At 38.3% G+C, this 17,631-nt stretch overlaps 2 protein-coding genes across 3 annotated transcripts in view; one reads left to right on the plus strand and one right to left on the minus strand.

Moving 5' to 3' along the window:
- Positions 1 to 17,631, minus strand: part of MCU (mitochondrial calcium uniporter) — a 66,815-nt gene continuing 49,184 nt past the window's right edge. For both annotated transcript variants that reach the window (XM_043418010.1, XM_043418012.1), the window contains 5 exons: positions 6,840 to 7,010; positions 6,630 to 6,748; positions 6,278 to 6,424; positions 5,822 to 6,025; positions 1 to 5,480 (listed from right to left, as the gene is read on the minus strand). In XM_043418010.1, coding sequence (XP_043273945.1) covers positions 5,184 to 5,480; positions 5,822 to 6,025; positions 6,278 to 6,424; positions 6,630 to 6,748; positions 6,840 to 7,010 — 938 coding nt within the window. In that variant the 3' untranslated portion in view covers positions 1 to 5,183. The remainder of the gene's footprint in view (positions 5,481 to 5,821; positions 6,026 to 6,277; positions 6,425 to 6,629; positions 6,749 to 6,839; positions 7,011 to 17,631) is intronic.
- jv (javelin) overlaps positions 8,524 to 17,631 on the plus strand; it is a 31,113-nt gene continuing 22,005 nt past the window's right edge. The window contains exons 1-2 of the mRNA XM_043418003.1: positions 8,524 to 8,724; positions 9,888 to 10,007. Coding sequence (XP_043273938.1) covers positions 9,928 to 10,007 — 80 coding nt within the window. The 5' untranslated portion in view covers positions 8,524 to 8,724; positions 9,888 to 9,927. The remainder of the gene's footprint in view (positions 8,725 to 9,887; positions 10,008 to 17,631) is intronic.

Raw genomic sequence — 17,631 nt, forward strand, 5'->3', positions numbered from 1 at the left:
TTGAATAAATACTTATGCATTTATTTGAAATAATGTATATATACAGACAGTGAGAGTGTTTTTTCTTTCCCTTTTTCTTTTTCTTTGTTTGTTTGTTTTTTCATTTTCATTTTACATTCCCGGGACCGTGGTGAAATTTGACAAGAATTTTTCTTTCAGCTCGATTCATATAAGGGCGATGCTCATGCACGAGGAGCCTAAAAAAAGCTCGTCAAAGTTCTTGACGCCGGTGCGTCAATAGAGAGATAAAGAGATGAGTTGACGAGATTTTTTTATTCTTGTCACTGCGGATCTTCGATCGAAGGATTTTCAATAGAACGCGGTGAGGTCTTTTCTGAATTGTTAGTTTTCAAGATACATTCGATCGATATAACTAATCCGCGATTCGCAGTGATCGACGTAATCGAAGATCCGAGTGTCTTTTCGTCGCTGGTTTTTTTTTTTCTTCTTTTTTACGTGTATATACAACGGCTTTTAAGTAACAATAATTTGATTTTATCTAATTAACATTAATATTATTAGGCGTACGTTAAAAAGCTCGGAGGAACAGCGCGACGACAACAAACCATTTTGCCAATGAAAAAATTAATGATTATTATTCATTATTCACGAATATATATATATATATACATTTACACATGTATATTTATTTACAAAACTCTGATGACTTTTGTAATAATAATAATGAAAAGAAATTATTGGCTAATTCATCGATCATGGTCGCAGCGCTGATCGGAACTTTATCACGTGGAAGTTGTTCTTTCTGTTCGTTTTCGCTTCTTTTCACAACGCACATTTTCTGGCACCCTCTCTCTCTCTCTCTCTCTCTCTCTCCTCTCTCACTTTTACTCGATGAGCCTTTTTCTCTCGCTATAAACTTCGTCGATAACAACAGTAATTAAATTGTGCGTGATGAGCGCTCTCTAAAACGCATTTAAATATTGGCACCGAAACGAGCGAGGTTCTGTATACATTTTTCCCCTCTTCTTTCTATGGGTGCTCTTAAAGTGGACAAAACAGACATGGTAACATTTAACTCTGACAAAAATATTACACAATATTATAACGTTATTTATAAAAATTGTACACACTCGGTTGAAAGCTTCAAAATATCACTCGGCTTTATCATAAATAAGACGTATTCGGTCGTTATGGGGCCTGAAAGGGGAGGAGCCAATTCTCGATGAGAGCTGGAATCGAAGAGTGCCATTCCAAAGGTTCGCTAAGCTCATTCTAACACATCGGCACAATGCCCGGATTTTTATTGAATCGCTTAAAGATTTTTGGAAATGAAATTTTCGTCGAGAAACGTAAAAAATTATGCTTCGAATCACTTCTCCAAGTTAGGGAACGAAGATTATTAGAAATCTCTATACTTTTGATTCGACACTCTGCGATTTCAGTTATAAATATAATCGAGTGAAAACGTAAGGAGCAACGATTAAAATAATGAATAAAATATTTGCGGAGACACACAAAGATTGGAAATATCTTCATAGAAGTGCTGCCGGTGGACTGAACGAACGTGTATTATGTATTCATAGATTCGCCTTACGCTCGATGCGTTCGATGAAATGTACTTTCCAAACTTTTACTCGGAGTAATTTCTAACAAAGTGTATTCTGCGAGTGCAGGATTGTGCGATGCTCTTGAGGCTGCAAGGGTCTAACATAGACTACTCGCACTACAGTACCATCGAGTTTACAGTTGACAGTTCTTTTCTTTCGTGTTAAGTAGCAAGGCGCGAAGATATATATATATATATTTATTTTTATATAGTTTTTTTTATAAAAATTCAACGACAAACGATTTCTCGTATAGTGCAAAAACGCGAGAATGCGTGATACATACATAATTTTTTTCTCCTAGGAAAAAGGATTTTTTCTTACAAGCCATGATAGGACATTACATGACAAAAAGAGCGAAGTTTGTTTCGTAATTTTTCAACGATTCCCAGAAGTGGAGTAGCACTTTGCTATTTCGTAGGGAAATTCGTGTGGAAGATCATATTTTGGTTATTATTTTTTTTTTTTTTTAATTTCAAAATCTTGTTGCATCTAGTTAGGGAAAAAGAATTGAATGAAATTCATGGAAATTATTCGTTGAACGTCCATGGTTTTGGTTGGTTCGTTTAATTTTTATGGTAACTGTTATTACGCACTTTTGGTAATCAGTAGCAATCACTGCGATCAATTCTAGTATTTTTTTGTCATGTCACGTCGAAGAGTGTTCGCAATTGAGAATTGTGTGGTTAATTAGGCATTGTTTTTCATGGAATAGCCATAGAATTGATAAATGTGAAGAACAGGCAAAAAATGGAAAAATTTTTTTCAAAAAAACGCGATAACAATGAGCCGCTCGACGGACTCTACGGATCACGTGGCGGACGGATGAATATGCGACGAGACATTTTGTACGAAGCGACATTACAATTTATCACGCATAGTTTGTTCTGAAGAAGAGTATTCATGTACGTTACAATTCAAGGACGTGTCACTGTGTCACTGGATTGAGAAAGTATTTGTAGGAAAAGAATATTATCGATTCAGATTTCCACTGAAATAACAGGTTGCCGAGAAAACACTAGGAAAATGTAACAAACTGAAGGACACGCCCCTATTACGTATAATTGGAAAAAAATCTTTGCGGAAGAAACTCGTTCAGTTATAGAGAGAGTATGTTAAGATATCGTAATTCTAATTATAGCAGTGAGTGGTAGCGATTGGCTAAATTTTAATTCACTGAGAAAAAACGTTTGTATAGTGTTTGAAAATCGATTCGCAGTAGTATCGTTGAGATGTAGATTTAAGTTTGGGATAGAGTTGAAAAATAATCCAAATTTGTACAATGTATTTTGAAAGTCTCAAGATTCAATTGTCGAGGATGAAACATATTCCAAAAAAATATTTGTTTTCAATAATATTAAGAAATTTAACTAATCGGACAAATGAAATGAAAAATGCAGTACTGATAACACAAGAATTCTTCATTCGCTTATCTCAGTTATGAATTTCATAGGTTACTCCTTCGAGGGATATAATTTATCAATTTATAAAATGAATTAAATACGATAACCAAATATACAGTTTTTCAAAATGAAATATTATTGATTGGATTCGATTGGAGTTTTAGTCATGAACCCTGAATATATATATTGTTATACATTTTATATAACGATTTAAATATATTAATTTTGTGTGATAAGTAGTTAATGGATTTCCATCTGTCGATATTATCTTAAAAATATTTTATCCTCGATAATTTCGTGATGTAGTGGCATTAAGTACATTGATAAGATTTAGTAATTTTCGTAGTTCATTTTCTTTTTCTGATATACAAATAAAAATGATAAATTCAACCCTCATTGCCCCGTATATGTGTATATCATGATTTTGTAATGACGAATTAATTGAGAACGCTGGTCAAAGGTCGATTTGTAATGTTGTGGATTGGACCGAAGAAACATGAAAAGATTTCGACTCATATTTCAAAAACTGCTTTAATTGTTATGCTGCATGTCAATTCTGTAAAATTCATTCTATGGTACAACGCCATGTAACGGGAAAGCATGATTGGATCGAGAAGATTTCTGTTCAATGAAAAATTCTCATTTATTGAGGGATCGATGAAAAAAGTTGATCAATTTGTACCAGACAAGTTGAGTAATCAATCATTTCGATTCTCGAATCAACGAGATGAATTATACTTTTTCATTTGAATAAAATTATATGATACAATTCTAAGAATTCAAACAAAACGAAGATAGATCTGGCGTGAACGTCTCTACAAATCAAACGTAGATATTTTCATGTTAATTTTTTTTATCAAGTTTGCGTTAATTTTAAGGACTATAAAGACAATTGATGAGGTTGCCTCTGTTGTAAATAGACGATAATTGTCGACTAGTGTCGATATATGGCATTTAGAAATCGATATTAGTAGACGAGATTGGATTTCGCATAATTGAAAACAAACCATGCGTTCTCATACCGCCATTTTTAAATGGGGTTGATTTTTTAGTTGAAGCTACGACAATTGATTGAAGGTTTTGTGTTTGCGCGTGTGTATGTGTTTTCAGGGGCCCATGGAGTAAATTCATAAAAAAAATGTAGATAGATTATAAAATTAAAAAATTGATCAAGTAAACTTTCGTTGGGTTGCAACGATAATAACTTCAATAACACGATGGTAGCCCCGTTTCGCACAAAAATTGTCAGTTTCCTGTTCAACATCTTTTAACTGGTTTTCTTTTAAATATTTTAATATTTTTTTCTTCATTACGAGCCTTGAGCTAGCCAATTTTATAGAATTGGCTTTAAAGTGTTGGCCCGTTATTAAACTAACGAAATTCGTATGGGACCTTCGACTGTACTCGCTCTCGAAATATTATAATATTCTCGAAGGTTTTGAAGGACTAAGTTTAAATCGTGAGGATTAATTGTTCCAAGCATTTTAAATGCTATTCCCCTAGCACTCGGTCACTATTTTTCGAAGAAAAAAAAAATCGTCCGGAGTTTTCAAACTTTTCAAAAAGTTCATGATATTCCGTGACCCGAACGAATATATTTTTAAATATAACTTAATTTTTGAATTTAGCAAAAAAAGTCAATGCTTTTTCTCTACGTCGTGTTTGGGACTTGAAAAATATCGAATATTTCACATTTCGGATTATACATAATGAACTCATTTAAAATACAAGTAACGAAAAAAACAATGACTGATTACATGAGAATAAATTATAAACGCTCAATCGTATTTCCCATTATATTGTTACGGATTTAATAATAATAGTAATATTATTATTGATTTTTGGTCGAAGTGGGTTGGAGATTGTGTCGTAATTCTTCAAGATCCGTGTCGAGGATATTCAATTCTACGCAAAATGAGTTTTTTCCTGTTTTTTCGTTTATCGCAATCGGTATCATCGTTAGTCTTACTATCATAGAACTTCATTTGTTTTTTTTCGATGTATATCATATACTTTCGACAAATCGTCACTTCTCCATTCGTTATCCTATAGCAATGAAATTTTCATTTTCGACACTGTAAACCATTTTTTGAGATTCACGTTACTCTTCGTACATCGCTAATATTTGAATGTTGTTACTGTCCCTTTCTCTCTTTTTCTTCTCCCCCTCCAATATATTTTTTCCCCTTTCGTTCGCCTATGAATTTATAGGGATTCACGTGTGAGCAGTGCTTTTACGACTAGGACTTGGACTCGGACTGGGACTAGGCGACGAGCTTGGTGACCTCGAAGAACTACTGCTCGAGCTCGATCTTAATCTTTCACGTCGTTTCTGTTCGACCAAATTTTTGTGCTTCCACAAAGGACCGCGTATTATCTTGAGGGTTGTTTCTAGTTCGTAGGCCTGTTCCTTAAGGGCGTTGTAGTGATTGAGATCGAGGCCCATCTTTTTCGCTCTCTTGTGAAGCACTACGAGATATCGCCTGTTGAGCACGTCCGGTAACATGTATTCCTGCAACATGAGAATCATCAATTGAGATTATTTAACAGTGGCATCGATATTAACCTCGTTTTTGTTACGCAATTTAATTTTTTGAGATCGAGTAACTCGATATGAAAAACCGAATGGATTTTATATTTTGAAAAAGAACGTACAAAATTTCACGAAACTCTGTTCGTGTTGCTCTACTTTTGTTTAGCACTTGAGATCGCAGCTCGTTTTTTCTCAGACAAATATTAAGGCGGTGTATGCGTCAATGAAAAATGCGCAAACTGTCTAGAGCCGAGTAAAATATATGATCGGTTAAAAGTTGAGTCTATTCGGGAGCAGAATAAAAATTTTCAATTACTCACCTGCCTCGTGAGGATAAAGTAGATGTAGCAAATCATGCCGGTTCCATAAGTAACAAAATACGTGACAGGCTCCATGATGTCCCACGAGTATTCCCACCAGGTCAATCTCGCCAGGATTCCAAATTGCACAGCCATTGCAACCAAACCGAGCCAGGGTTGAATATTTGCTCTCCTTTCGGCCGAGGCCTCGAGTTCTTGACGTTTCTATTTAACGAATCTCGTTTGATCATTTTCTTCATTTACTTTCGTTTAAAAACTTAACGAATTCATCAAAGTATGATTCGAGAGAGGAAATCCAAACGAAAGTGGAAAGAATTCGTGAAAAAAATATTTTTTACGATAATAAAATACAAAAAAATTGAACAAATTCATTTCCGGACTAGTGAGAATCTTAATTTTAGTTCCAAGCTCGTTGACACTCTCGTTTCATTTTTTCATTTCTTCGTTGACATTTACCAGTTCGAGAGGCTCCAGTTCCAGCATAACTTGTTCCAACTGAGCCATCACTTCTCGTTCCAGCACAGAATTGTGTTCATGGCAGTTTAGTGTCTGATACAGTTGTCCTACAACGGTTTTAACATCCGCGAGTTGATCCACGCTTTCCTGCAACCCAAGCACAAAGTAAGAAATAAACAAGGCGACGAATTTCCCGCACTTCGATCTCAATAAATTGTGTTCGACGATTTACTCCACCAAGAAAAATCATGTCAAATTATACGACGAATTATTCGAATAAAAAAAAATTTATTGCCATGCACTTCACGAAATCAAATTCGATCGAGTGGCCAATCGCGTTTCGTATTCTTACCGCAGAAAAAAATTCTTGATTCGGTGGAGAAACATCGTAAGTCACGTCGTTGATGACCAATTTGAAATCAGCTTCAAGAAGCGACTCTATCGTGTTCCCACAAGCTATCCTAGTTCCGTCTGTGAACCGTTGAAGTTGCGATCGTTAAGGATCATTATCCACGAGGGTAAAGCTTTCATATAGTCACGATGGAATTAAAGTACTACTGACCTATCGTCGTGATTACAGCTCTGTCGATTCCCCGATCTTCGAGCTTCAGCATGTCGATGAAATCGGCGACGGTGTTCGTGATTGGTTTTAGAGTAAAAATGCATTTTTCTTTCCTTGAGGGCAATGGTACAGTGATTCTTGGCAATCCCCGATGATACTCGACGATAACATCTGAAAAGAAAGAAATCAAAAATAAATATAATGAGAAACACGCTAAATAATACTATAGAAAATTCAACGAAAAAAGTGCATCATGAAAATTCGGATTTTCCAGTGGTAAAAAAAGGAAAAATCATTTACGCAACTCTCTCATAACAACCGTGCTCTCCGTAAACAATCCGTAAGTTTAAGAATAACTTTGGAATCACGATAAAGTTTGGATTGAAGGATGCCTTAAAATTCCTCGAATGTTTCGTCTCCCCAGGCTGGATGAGCGGCGCTCTCTGCTCGAGTTTCAATTTTCGATCGCGTTCATGATCCTTTTGTGTAACGATAAATCATCTTACGATGAGAGAGGAGTATACGAAAAAAATGAACATGCACCGTTTCCGCGAAGCGTTTCGCGTGATAATCATGCGCGCGTTCATCTCGAGAGTTCAGGCCGTATAACCTCGTTAGAAGCCGTTGATATGAGAAAGGTATCAGAGTGTGGAGAACGGAATCCGACGGTTTTGCACCACGGGTTGAATCTTCTTTACGTGATAAGCAGAACGGAACCGCAAGAATACGCGTCGTCGATATATAGATCTGCATATAAATATCAACTCATGACGAGTCCTTTTTTTATCCAGAAATGTAAAAATATTTTTATCATTTTCATTGTTGTTTCGCCGGGTACAAGTTCTCTGGATAATTGTTCGAACACAAAAATCTTTTCAAAGGGACATCGAATGGAATTATCAAGTGGAGAAAAAAAGCTGGAAGTTCGCACGAAATTGTTTTGAAAAGAAAATAAAATTCGAATCTATTTCGTTGGGGAAAACGAGTTTTTAATTGACTTTGGAACAAAAGGCGACCAGCAAGGATGTTGAGAGAAAATGCCTGGTTGATTGATAGCAACGAAAGGGGTGGCGATTACCCAAAAACTCGGAATATGTACTTGAGTTAACGAGTCCGAAATAACAGAAACTATTTTTCGTGAGGTTCGTTGGGAAGACGAAAAAAAGTCGGTCGGTTCCCTTAAAAAATGCCACTCGCAGGGCTCGTTGAGAACTAAGTGAAAAATGTGTAAATTTTCGTTGAGAATTCCGAGTTAGAAATAGGGGATTATGCAATCTCGGAAAACGAAAAAATTCGAGGCTCTCTGAATGGAAAATTTGTGTCGTGAGAATGAAATGAATGAAATTATATTCGAAATGCTTGCTGCAGCCGGGAGAAATGGTACTTCGGTCTGGAACGGGCCTGGTAATTAGGACTCTTGCTGCTCAGCAGTGCTCGAGTTATGAGTACTGGCACATAGGCATGTAGTCGTGGAAGTGGCAAGAAAGTACATAGTGGAAGAAGTATAATCGTTGCATCCCTCCTTTCCTGTCTTTTGCGTAAACTCTCGTGTTGCTTTGGCACACTCAAACTGCCAGTTGATTGTGAGATCGTGAACAATTAATAAGCACATAGTTCAGCGTGCACGACTTCATACTACAAAATTTTAATTGCTCATTAAAAAAATTTTTAAATTAAAAAAAAAGAAATAGACAGACTTTGAATTTATTGGTTGAATCGATTCAATCTTTGTTATCGCCTATCGACGATGTGTGTACTGAAATTGTGTGCCAAAGAATACGTGACGTAGCGGAGGAAAAACTACTGCGCCATGTATAATAAATCAATGGATTCTTTCATGTGGCGAGGAAAATATTTATGATTTACGGCGTCGAACATTATTCAGGTAAACAATTTTAGGCGTTTTTTTTTTAATTCGAAGGTGGTGTTGTCAAAAATTGGTCTAGCTCAAAGATCTAAGTTGTTGCTAAAGCCTGTTTTCGCAATGCTCGTATCGTTGAAAAAGAAAGTTAGATAAAGAGTATTTTCTATCGAATTGAGAATTCGATATGGTGTTCTTTTGCGTAAGTTTTAAAGAAATGAGAGTTCGAACGAAAAATCCAACTTGAAAGTAATTTTTATCAGAGTGTAGGATTTTTATTGTGTTCTTGTCATCGCAATTCGTGAAGCATGTCGAACATATGAAAACCCCCCTCCATTCTAGCATTTTCAAATCAATTCAATAATTGTAGAGGTAATACTAAAAAAAATTTCATTTAGAACGAAAACTCGAACTTTACAAGAGCTCTAAAAATCAAGCGCGCCTTGAATTGCTTCACGAGCGAGATAAGTTAAACTATTGAAGAAATTATTTGAGACCATAATGCAACGAAAAACTGAAATTACAATAATAGATTGTGTTTGATATTGACTTATGGGTCAAAACCTGGTGGTTAAGACCCTTTCCGGAAAAAGTTAACGTAGGAACAACACTGTTCACAAATCTATCGTTGTCTCGGAGCGTCGCAACTTTATGATTTCTCGGGTCACGTTTCGATGACGAGTAACGAGGGCGACGCAAGCCACCTATCGTCCAATGCAAGAACTACGAATAGTTTCGAGTTCGTGGGGATTTACACATACGCACACAACTTTCTTACGCATTGCGAAAGTATTACACGCGCGATAGAGTGATGGATCGTTTAAATCGTTTTATGATGTTAAACGATCATAATGCTGAGTCCACTCAACTTCTGTGGCATCGATGTAAAAAGTTTTTCAACATTTTTTTCACGATATCCACTGAATCAATTACCAGCTTCGAGAAGTTTTTTTTAAAATAAAATCAATGAATCGGAAGGGACGTTAATGAGCTCGATTAATGCGATGAAGTTTGAAGTAATGAGCTCGTGTAAATGAAGAATAATGTCTAGTCAATGTTGAGCGACATTTTATTATTTCCACTATCATAAAAACATAAATTTATTCTCACAATATTGATAAAGTCACCGATTGATAATTGTGAATTTGTTCAATTAGAAAGATAAAACAATGACGATTACATTAAAGGCTTTCCGGAGGACGAGAGATTCTCGCGGATCCGTTAAAAATGGGAGGAGTACAAAGCAGTGCTCACAATCTCGGCGACGCACTGTGGATGCACGAGAGACAACGTCAGCGGGGTCAGAGGTGAGTTTTTTCGGTTGGACGAGTGAATCGTTTTAATAATTGCGCGAAAAAGATCGATCGATGGAACGGCCAACACATGTTCACTGGAAAATTAGCGCACGGGGTCGGTTCAAAAAAGAGGAAAAGGTCGTTCGAACGTTGCTCCGCGTTATCGAGGAGAGAAGCGATAGGTCGATCTGAGTGGGAAATGAAACAAGCTCGAATTCTCATTTCGTTGGTTAAATTCGTTTTCGCGTATCTCATTCGAATGGTATACAGATGCTTTGGCGAATACCGGGAAGAATTAACCCCTGTGGCTGGTACAAAACCCTCTTGAGAGTTGGCAACCCTCTCGTCGAATACAGGGAATAGTATTTGTTCCGGTGGAGCTCGAGTCAATCGGAAAATAGGCTCTTGGCTCTCCCTTTCCTCCTTTTCGTCCTTTCCTCTCCTTCCCCGTATCTTTCATTCTTCCATTCTCTCCTTCTCGCTCCTTACTCTCCTTTCGGTTAACGATGCTGCATCCCTCTTGGAAAACGAGCCGGGAAATTTGCCGAGTTTCATGCCTCTCGTGGTGCTATATTTCCATCTACGTTCGACTGCATACGCAGGCTTCCAGTGTACACAGTTCCGGCGTTATTTCAAGTTTTCGACAATGCACCGTGCAACCGTATGGGAGTTTCCATTGTTTTTTCTTCATTCTAACTTCAACGCTCGAAGCGGGAAATGCGGTAGACGAACTCTCGAAATTTTGGGCTATTGAAATTTGTGTGTTTCGCGCGAATCTCAAACAATTATTTAACTTTGCTGATCACTTCGTCATTTCTGAGGAAAATACGAAGTTCCCTCAATGTGCCAGTGATACGAAGAAGCTCGAGGTGCCGTTTCCGTAGTCGAAAGTGAGGGAATTATTCGTCCAGTGAAGTAACGAAATAACAAAATTCGTTTGTTGCCTGAATTTTTTGGTTTCGTCAGTTTCGAATTCGTTTTTTTTCTATCCATTGAATTCTGTGCGTGCATTACATACGAGCATGAAGAATACAGGAACGAGATTGCTGAAGAGAAGTTAATGACGTGAATAATTCTCGTATCGAGCTCACAAAGGCCCCAAAGTATTTCGATAAATAATCTACACGCGATCGCTGCAGCTTCAATTACCGATATTTCCATTCGCTTTCGTAAAAGCTCAACCAATTTTCCGGATTCGGTTGAACATTTTATTCCTCAATGGACAAGAGTGCAGTGCTGCGAGTATTTTCGCTAGCAATCAGAGCTCTTCATGGTTAAACAACGTTCCGATAAAACCTCGATAACGTGCGTTTCGTGTGCAATCTTTAAAAACACATGCAACGGGTGTGAAAAATACAAATTTCCGTTGAAATATGACGCTGAAAAGTGGAGATTCGTCGATCATTTTTCAACCCTTTTCTTCGAACAAATGACACGAAATGAAAGAAAACGATCTACCGAAACATCGATTCCCTTAAAACTGCTTTCGATTGCTGGTAACACAAAAAATGGTGCCACAAAAAAAAATCGAAAAAACCAAAATGCATTACGATAAATTGTCCCAATTAAAAAACGTGACCGACTGATTGCGAGTGGAGCGATCCCAGGCGAAAAACGCGAGCGAATTGTCCGACGATTCCTCCAGCATTTCTGATCTCACTGGGAAAATATAAAAGAGAGTTTTCGAGGATAATCTCATCGCGTCGCGCGCACCGAGACCTCCTCAATTTTTCCACATCTCGTTTCGCACGTTATAATGAACGAGATCGCTAATTGGCAAACTGTTGCAACGGTCAAGCAACGCTTATTAGTACGTGGACGTGATCTAGTTGCTCAACTTACGTGAAAACTTATCTTCGCGTACACACACACACACACACACGCACGCACACACACACACACGAGATTGCACCGTATGCGCGAATCCACGGATGTACACATCGAAAAAACTGATCGTCTTTATTCCTTACGCAGTTTTGTATTACAAATACTTACAAATATACAGCGACGTGGATGAACAGCAATAAAATTCCGATTTTATAGTCTACAAACACTTTTTTTCGCGGATGAAAGTCTCGCATGTATGATTAGGAATCGAGCATCACAATCCAATGATTTTCGTACGAGATTTCACATTCGCCGATGATTTTACTGTTTGCAAATGCGCGACTTGGCGTGAAAATTTCATCCCCGCATCAATACTCCGCGCGAGCAATATTCCCATTGCCTCACGCTTTAATGCGTTTACAAATTTCGATGAAAATTATAATAGCCAGTTGGAAAGCCGTGTTGAATCTGTCACGTTTGGAATTTACGCGTACGTGGGGTTCTGTTATAACGCATACATCGATTAATAAACACGCATTCATGCCCGCTGGTACATGCAGGCGCGATCACCTCTCACCGCCTCTTTTTGGCATAACAATCGACTAAGCAAGCGCGCCTGATTCCTGATGAATATGCAACGCGTCGAGAGAACCTCGTCCATCTTGACGATCGTGAATTTATAATGCAGTCTAAATATATAAAAACGACGGAGCCTCGAGGTTAATCATTTTCATGAAAACATATCCGCGGCTTGAGTCCAACGAAACGATGGAAAAAACTCTCCAATAATTCCAGTAATTCTCCGATTTCGTTCGCTGCCGAATTCGTAATTCGCAGTTTTTCAACCCACACCGATGCTTGGTGAAATAAATAATTGGTCAATTACGAATGTTCTTTTCGTTCATTTCGTTGGAACGTTGCAAGCTTCAGCGTCATTTGAGAAAGCCTTTTTTCAATACACAACAAATCCAACAGCTCCGGTTAAGCCGATCAACTTAATAAAATCTGCTCGTGATAATTGGAAATGAAAAACTTTCAGACGCGTTACGCTTCACGAAATAATCAGCGGAATTTTGCGATACTCCTGCAGATTGATCTACTCAGGTCTCTCGCTGCGAAAATGTGGGCTTGCAAATCCGCGTTGGCCTCGACGAATTATATTTACATTTAAACAAATCTGCATCAACGAACAAATGAATCTATATGACGCAGCGCGCGATATTACAGCGCATTGAGTTGTAACGTTACGAACAGAGTTTGCCGGAGTGTAATATTCCGTTTGGGAAATTCGTCAAAGGCGCTGTTTCGTAAACGTGCAATTTTAGTTACAAGATTAATTCGTAATACGCACAAATTGTGCATATGTTCGCATCAGTAATATCGGCTCATTCCGCATGGAAGTAATTTCTGCAGAACAGTAATTATTGATCATTCGAGGGCTGTTTAACTTGATCAAACTGATCCGCTCGCGAGGATATGTCGAATCCCAACAGGACGTATTAATATTCGTGACATTTCACGAGCCGAGATAAATAGAACAAGGAAATGGGCTTTCGGACGGTTACAGATCCGCTAGGAAGTTCAGAAATGTTTCGACGTTATCGGGGCATTCGTTGATCGATGATCTCCGGGAATAGCAAACGAAAAATATTTGGACGATACATTTTTGAAAACACGACTCGAGTGACCGTACCATTAAACGCCCTCAAAATATGCCTTTTTCAAGAATTTTGTCAAAAGGATTTTCAGGAGATTTGCAATTGTTGATTCCGAATGGAGAAAAAATATATATTCTCTTAAGAAACTCACAGCTGATGGGGATTTTGGAAATACTCATTTTCGTATTCATGTTTTTTGTTCGTTTACTTTTTTAAGGTAGAACGATTTTCTTAAGAAAGTCTTGAAATTTACGGAGTTTCAATGCGTAGTCGATTGACGCGCGTATCAAATTTTAAAGGGTTCGTCTTATTGGTTGTTGAGATAAACGTGTTTAAATATGAAGAAAAGTACACAGGATCATAGGAACTCCGTAAAAAATCGTTCATCTTTCCACATAACGAATGAACGCTTCTTACGAAGTTTATGAAAAAGTACACAATAAGAATGAAGTAGATAATGAAGGTCTGGGAAAAAATTCGATACGATCTTACTAGTAATATTACGTTAAAGATTGAACGAAATTGGTAACGAGCACTCGTATAACCTCACATTTGCTGATTTCGGCATTTTCTTTCTTCTTGGCCTCGCCCATTTCTGTAACAGCCTGCTGTCTTTTAATTAACATTTTTTTCTTGATCCGTTTCCCTTCGTGCTCTTTAAAACGATTTTTAAAACATAAAAAGCTACAGTATTTTAGCCAGGGACGAATGAAATTTGGGGTTCAGTCAGTGATGAATCCCCGATAAATTAAGGTAACTCCTGTACTGCATGCTAGTCAAATGAGTGTTAAATTTTCAAAACGCTTTTAGACCAAGTTTAACGTACCGATTAAATGTATTGTTAGTGGATTTTTATTACAGCATATCTCATTAAGATGTAAAAATATTAAAAACGCTAGTTTTGCAAAATCATCAACTGATAAATGCAAATTTCCACGCTGACACATTTTTACTGGTATTGTTCAAAGAATCATCTGCGTTTTTTCATCGATTTTATTGCAACAAGTCTCATTTTGTTCGTCAACTGGTCCTCTATGAATCCACCATGCACTAGTTTTTTTAACTCGATCGTTTCACTGTCGCAGCTAATTGTTCATTAAGTGAAAAAACTTTTTCATTCATAATTTGTCTCAGGACTGAGTTTAAAGGAAAATCTACGTGGTGAATTCGTAGAAGATCAGTTGAGGAAGAAAATGAGACTTGTTGCAATAAAATCGGTTAAAAAATACAGATGATTCTTTGAAAAATACATGTGAAAATGTGTCGTCATGGAAATTTCCATCAGTTGATAGTTTTGCAAAACTATCATTTTAAATATTTTTTCACGTCAATAAAATATGCTTGAATACATATCTACTAACAATAAGTTTAATCGGTACGTTGAACTTGGTCTAAAAGCGTGTTGAAAATGTAGCACTCGTTTGACCAGCATGGCTCGTCATTTCATTCGCCAAAAGATAAGTTGAAAAAATTTATTTACAATATCGAATAAACAACTCTGACATTAATTTAAACTGATAATATCTTTAATTAGGGAGTAAAAGCGATGCAATTTAGACACCCATAAAATACGATTCTTCGGACACGATCTACTTTAAGGAGCATTTTAAATACCATCGATAAATAAAGCGGCTGCTGAGCCTAGCGAAGTTGGCTCTGCCAAATACCAATGGATAGTGTCAAAAGTGATTTACGAAGCCCGACGTTTGGAAAAATTTTTCAAACGCATTGTATGCCGAGTTGTCAGGAGCAACGGAGTCGTATACAGAGAATGTGGCCAGAGAAGCAGGTGACATTAGGTACAGAAGGATGAGAGAGTGGCCGGGGTAGCGGAACACCGGACATCCGTGTTATACGTTTGTTTTACGGCTGTATAAACCGTGGAGCGTCGCTTGCGCGGTCTCGTGCGTGGTTCGGGGCATTGGCACATCTCTCTCTGCCCACTACCGTCGAAAACGGGTTTCGCTATACGCTCTGTACTTACTAACACGAGTGAGTTTACAGATCGAGATATTCCGTTCGATATCTACACTTGCGCGAGGCCTTTGCTTACCAGGACACGTCCTTGTGCATTCTACGATCGTTTCGGGGCATTAGTTAACCGGCTGAACACGAGAGAACTCTCTGAATTGTTTATCCGAACGTTCTAGCAAGTTTTGATAAGCGCAACTAATCGTGTTGACGCTGACTCCTTGCACCGAAGCTTCGACCGTTCCAAGGGCCAATTCAACACAGTGTTTCGAATAATTCGACGTCCGTGGGGAGGGTTTCCAGGTCCGTGACGACGAACAAACTTTCCGACTGGTCTCTGCCGATTGACAGCACCGAAGCGAACATCGAATCGAAATTTTCTTCCACACTGACAAAAATCCTTTAACGCTGCTCCATTTTCGTATTTTTCTGTGTTGGAAAAAACTGTAGACGGATATGAGGAATTGTGAAATAAATTTTCAATTTATAATAATCCTTGCGATGTTACGACGTTGGCACACAACGAGCTAATAACGATCCGCGCTTCGTATAAATTTATACATCGAGTATAAATATTGATACAGTAATATCGTAGGAAATGGATAAATTATTCAAGAGCTGCCTTACTTTCCAGTGCGCTAGTTTGTGAAAGCACACACACTCACTCGCACCTTAAAACATTGCATTTTTCTGTAGCATGCGTTTTTCTATTGTACGCGAAAGCGATACTGCAGACCGTTTTTATAGGGTGGCTCGTGAAAAAAGTTACGAAAATAAGTGGAACCAAAGACGAGCGGAAGCTTGAGCACTTTTTGCGCAATGTGTGTTGCATCGAAGTGGCATCATCGGTTCACTGTTCGGAGTGCGTCAGAGTCGCCCGGATGGCCAAAGTGAATTTGAAATTAGCGGGAGAACGGGGCGGCGAAGCTTCAGCGCGCATCTGTCGTCGAGTTGAAATATTTCGTTCCCTTTTAAATTTCCGCTCGAGAAGAACGAACTTTGCACGAAGTCTTTGAACTGCGCGCGCGATGTTAAAATCCTGCAATTTTTGTGGCACTGCGCAGAGGCCCGGGATTCTGTGCGAGGCTTCATTACGCATTTATTTGGAGAAAGAAAATGCTTTGTCAACAGCGGCGGGTGTCGCTCTTCGCTATTGGGGGGCAGAGCGAGGGGGACGGCGGAAAAAAAGAGAGAAGACTCTGGAATTTACCTCTCCGGATATAAATCGAACGACAACGCGGGAAACAATACGCGCTGTTAATGTTCACGGACCATGGTAGTGCGTGTGTACGGTGTTTGTTCCTCTTTTCTTTTTTCACGATTACATCGTTCACCATCCGCAGTTACAGAGTATCCACTTCGACTGGTCAGTAGTAAAAGAATCGTCATTGCGGTTGGACGGTGAAGAAAGTATAAAAAGCAAGAAATTGTGAAAAAACGTGAGGGGAAAACAGTGACTGTGGGGGGAGATAAAAAAAAGGAGAATTCGTCGGGTCCTCATCGGGAAAAAAGCTTCGCCGGCATAATGTTTACCGTGAAAATGGTTTATTGCCAAGTGACGATGGAATTCGTGAATCTAGAAAGAGCCGAGAATTCACTCGATGGGTGAGAATCGCACTTGTTAATTTTTTACATAACGCGTGCTCGTTATCGGGAGGCTTATCACCTTCCATAATAAATTCCATTCGTAATGTTATCATTTGCACATGTTTCTCAATTAAATCCGACGGAACCGATTCTGGTTTAATGACTGAGGGAAAAATGTCATTTTTCCTGTCATTTTTGATGTCGTTAGCTTCAACATTTGAGACGATTTCGTTCGATGACTTTCCCGCCGAAGTGTCGCATCGAGCCTCTCGAACGAAGAGTTATTTTCCAATGGAAATTCTCGGACAAAATCGTACTCGGGATTCCAATATTTTGACGTTTTGTAAGCATTGAAAGGGCCTCGTTGAAAGGAGCCACGAAACGGATTCAGGCTTTTGACAGCAAAGATTTTCCCTCGGACTTTCCTGTTTACATTCTCGTGTTAATCTCATCCTGCTATAGAAAATTGACCGCTCGTACAGACACGCTTTTAATAACCGCGTTTCGCACATTCAGTGTGATGGAACGTCGCCTCGGGCTATTGATTATTATTGATACACTCAAAGCTGAGGGGGTTCTCGACTCCGATAGCG

The sequence above is a fragment of the Venturia canescens genome, chromosome 4, assembly GCF_019457755.1.
Source record: "Venturia canescens isolate UGA chromosome 4, ASM1945775v1, whole genome shotgun sequence".
Classification (NCBI taxonomy): domain Eukaryota; kingdom Metazoa; phylum Arthropoda; class Insecta; order Hymenoptera; family Ichneumonidae; genus Venturia; species Venturia canescens.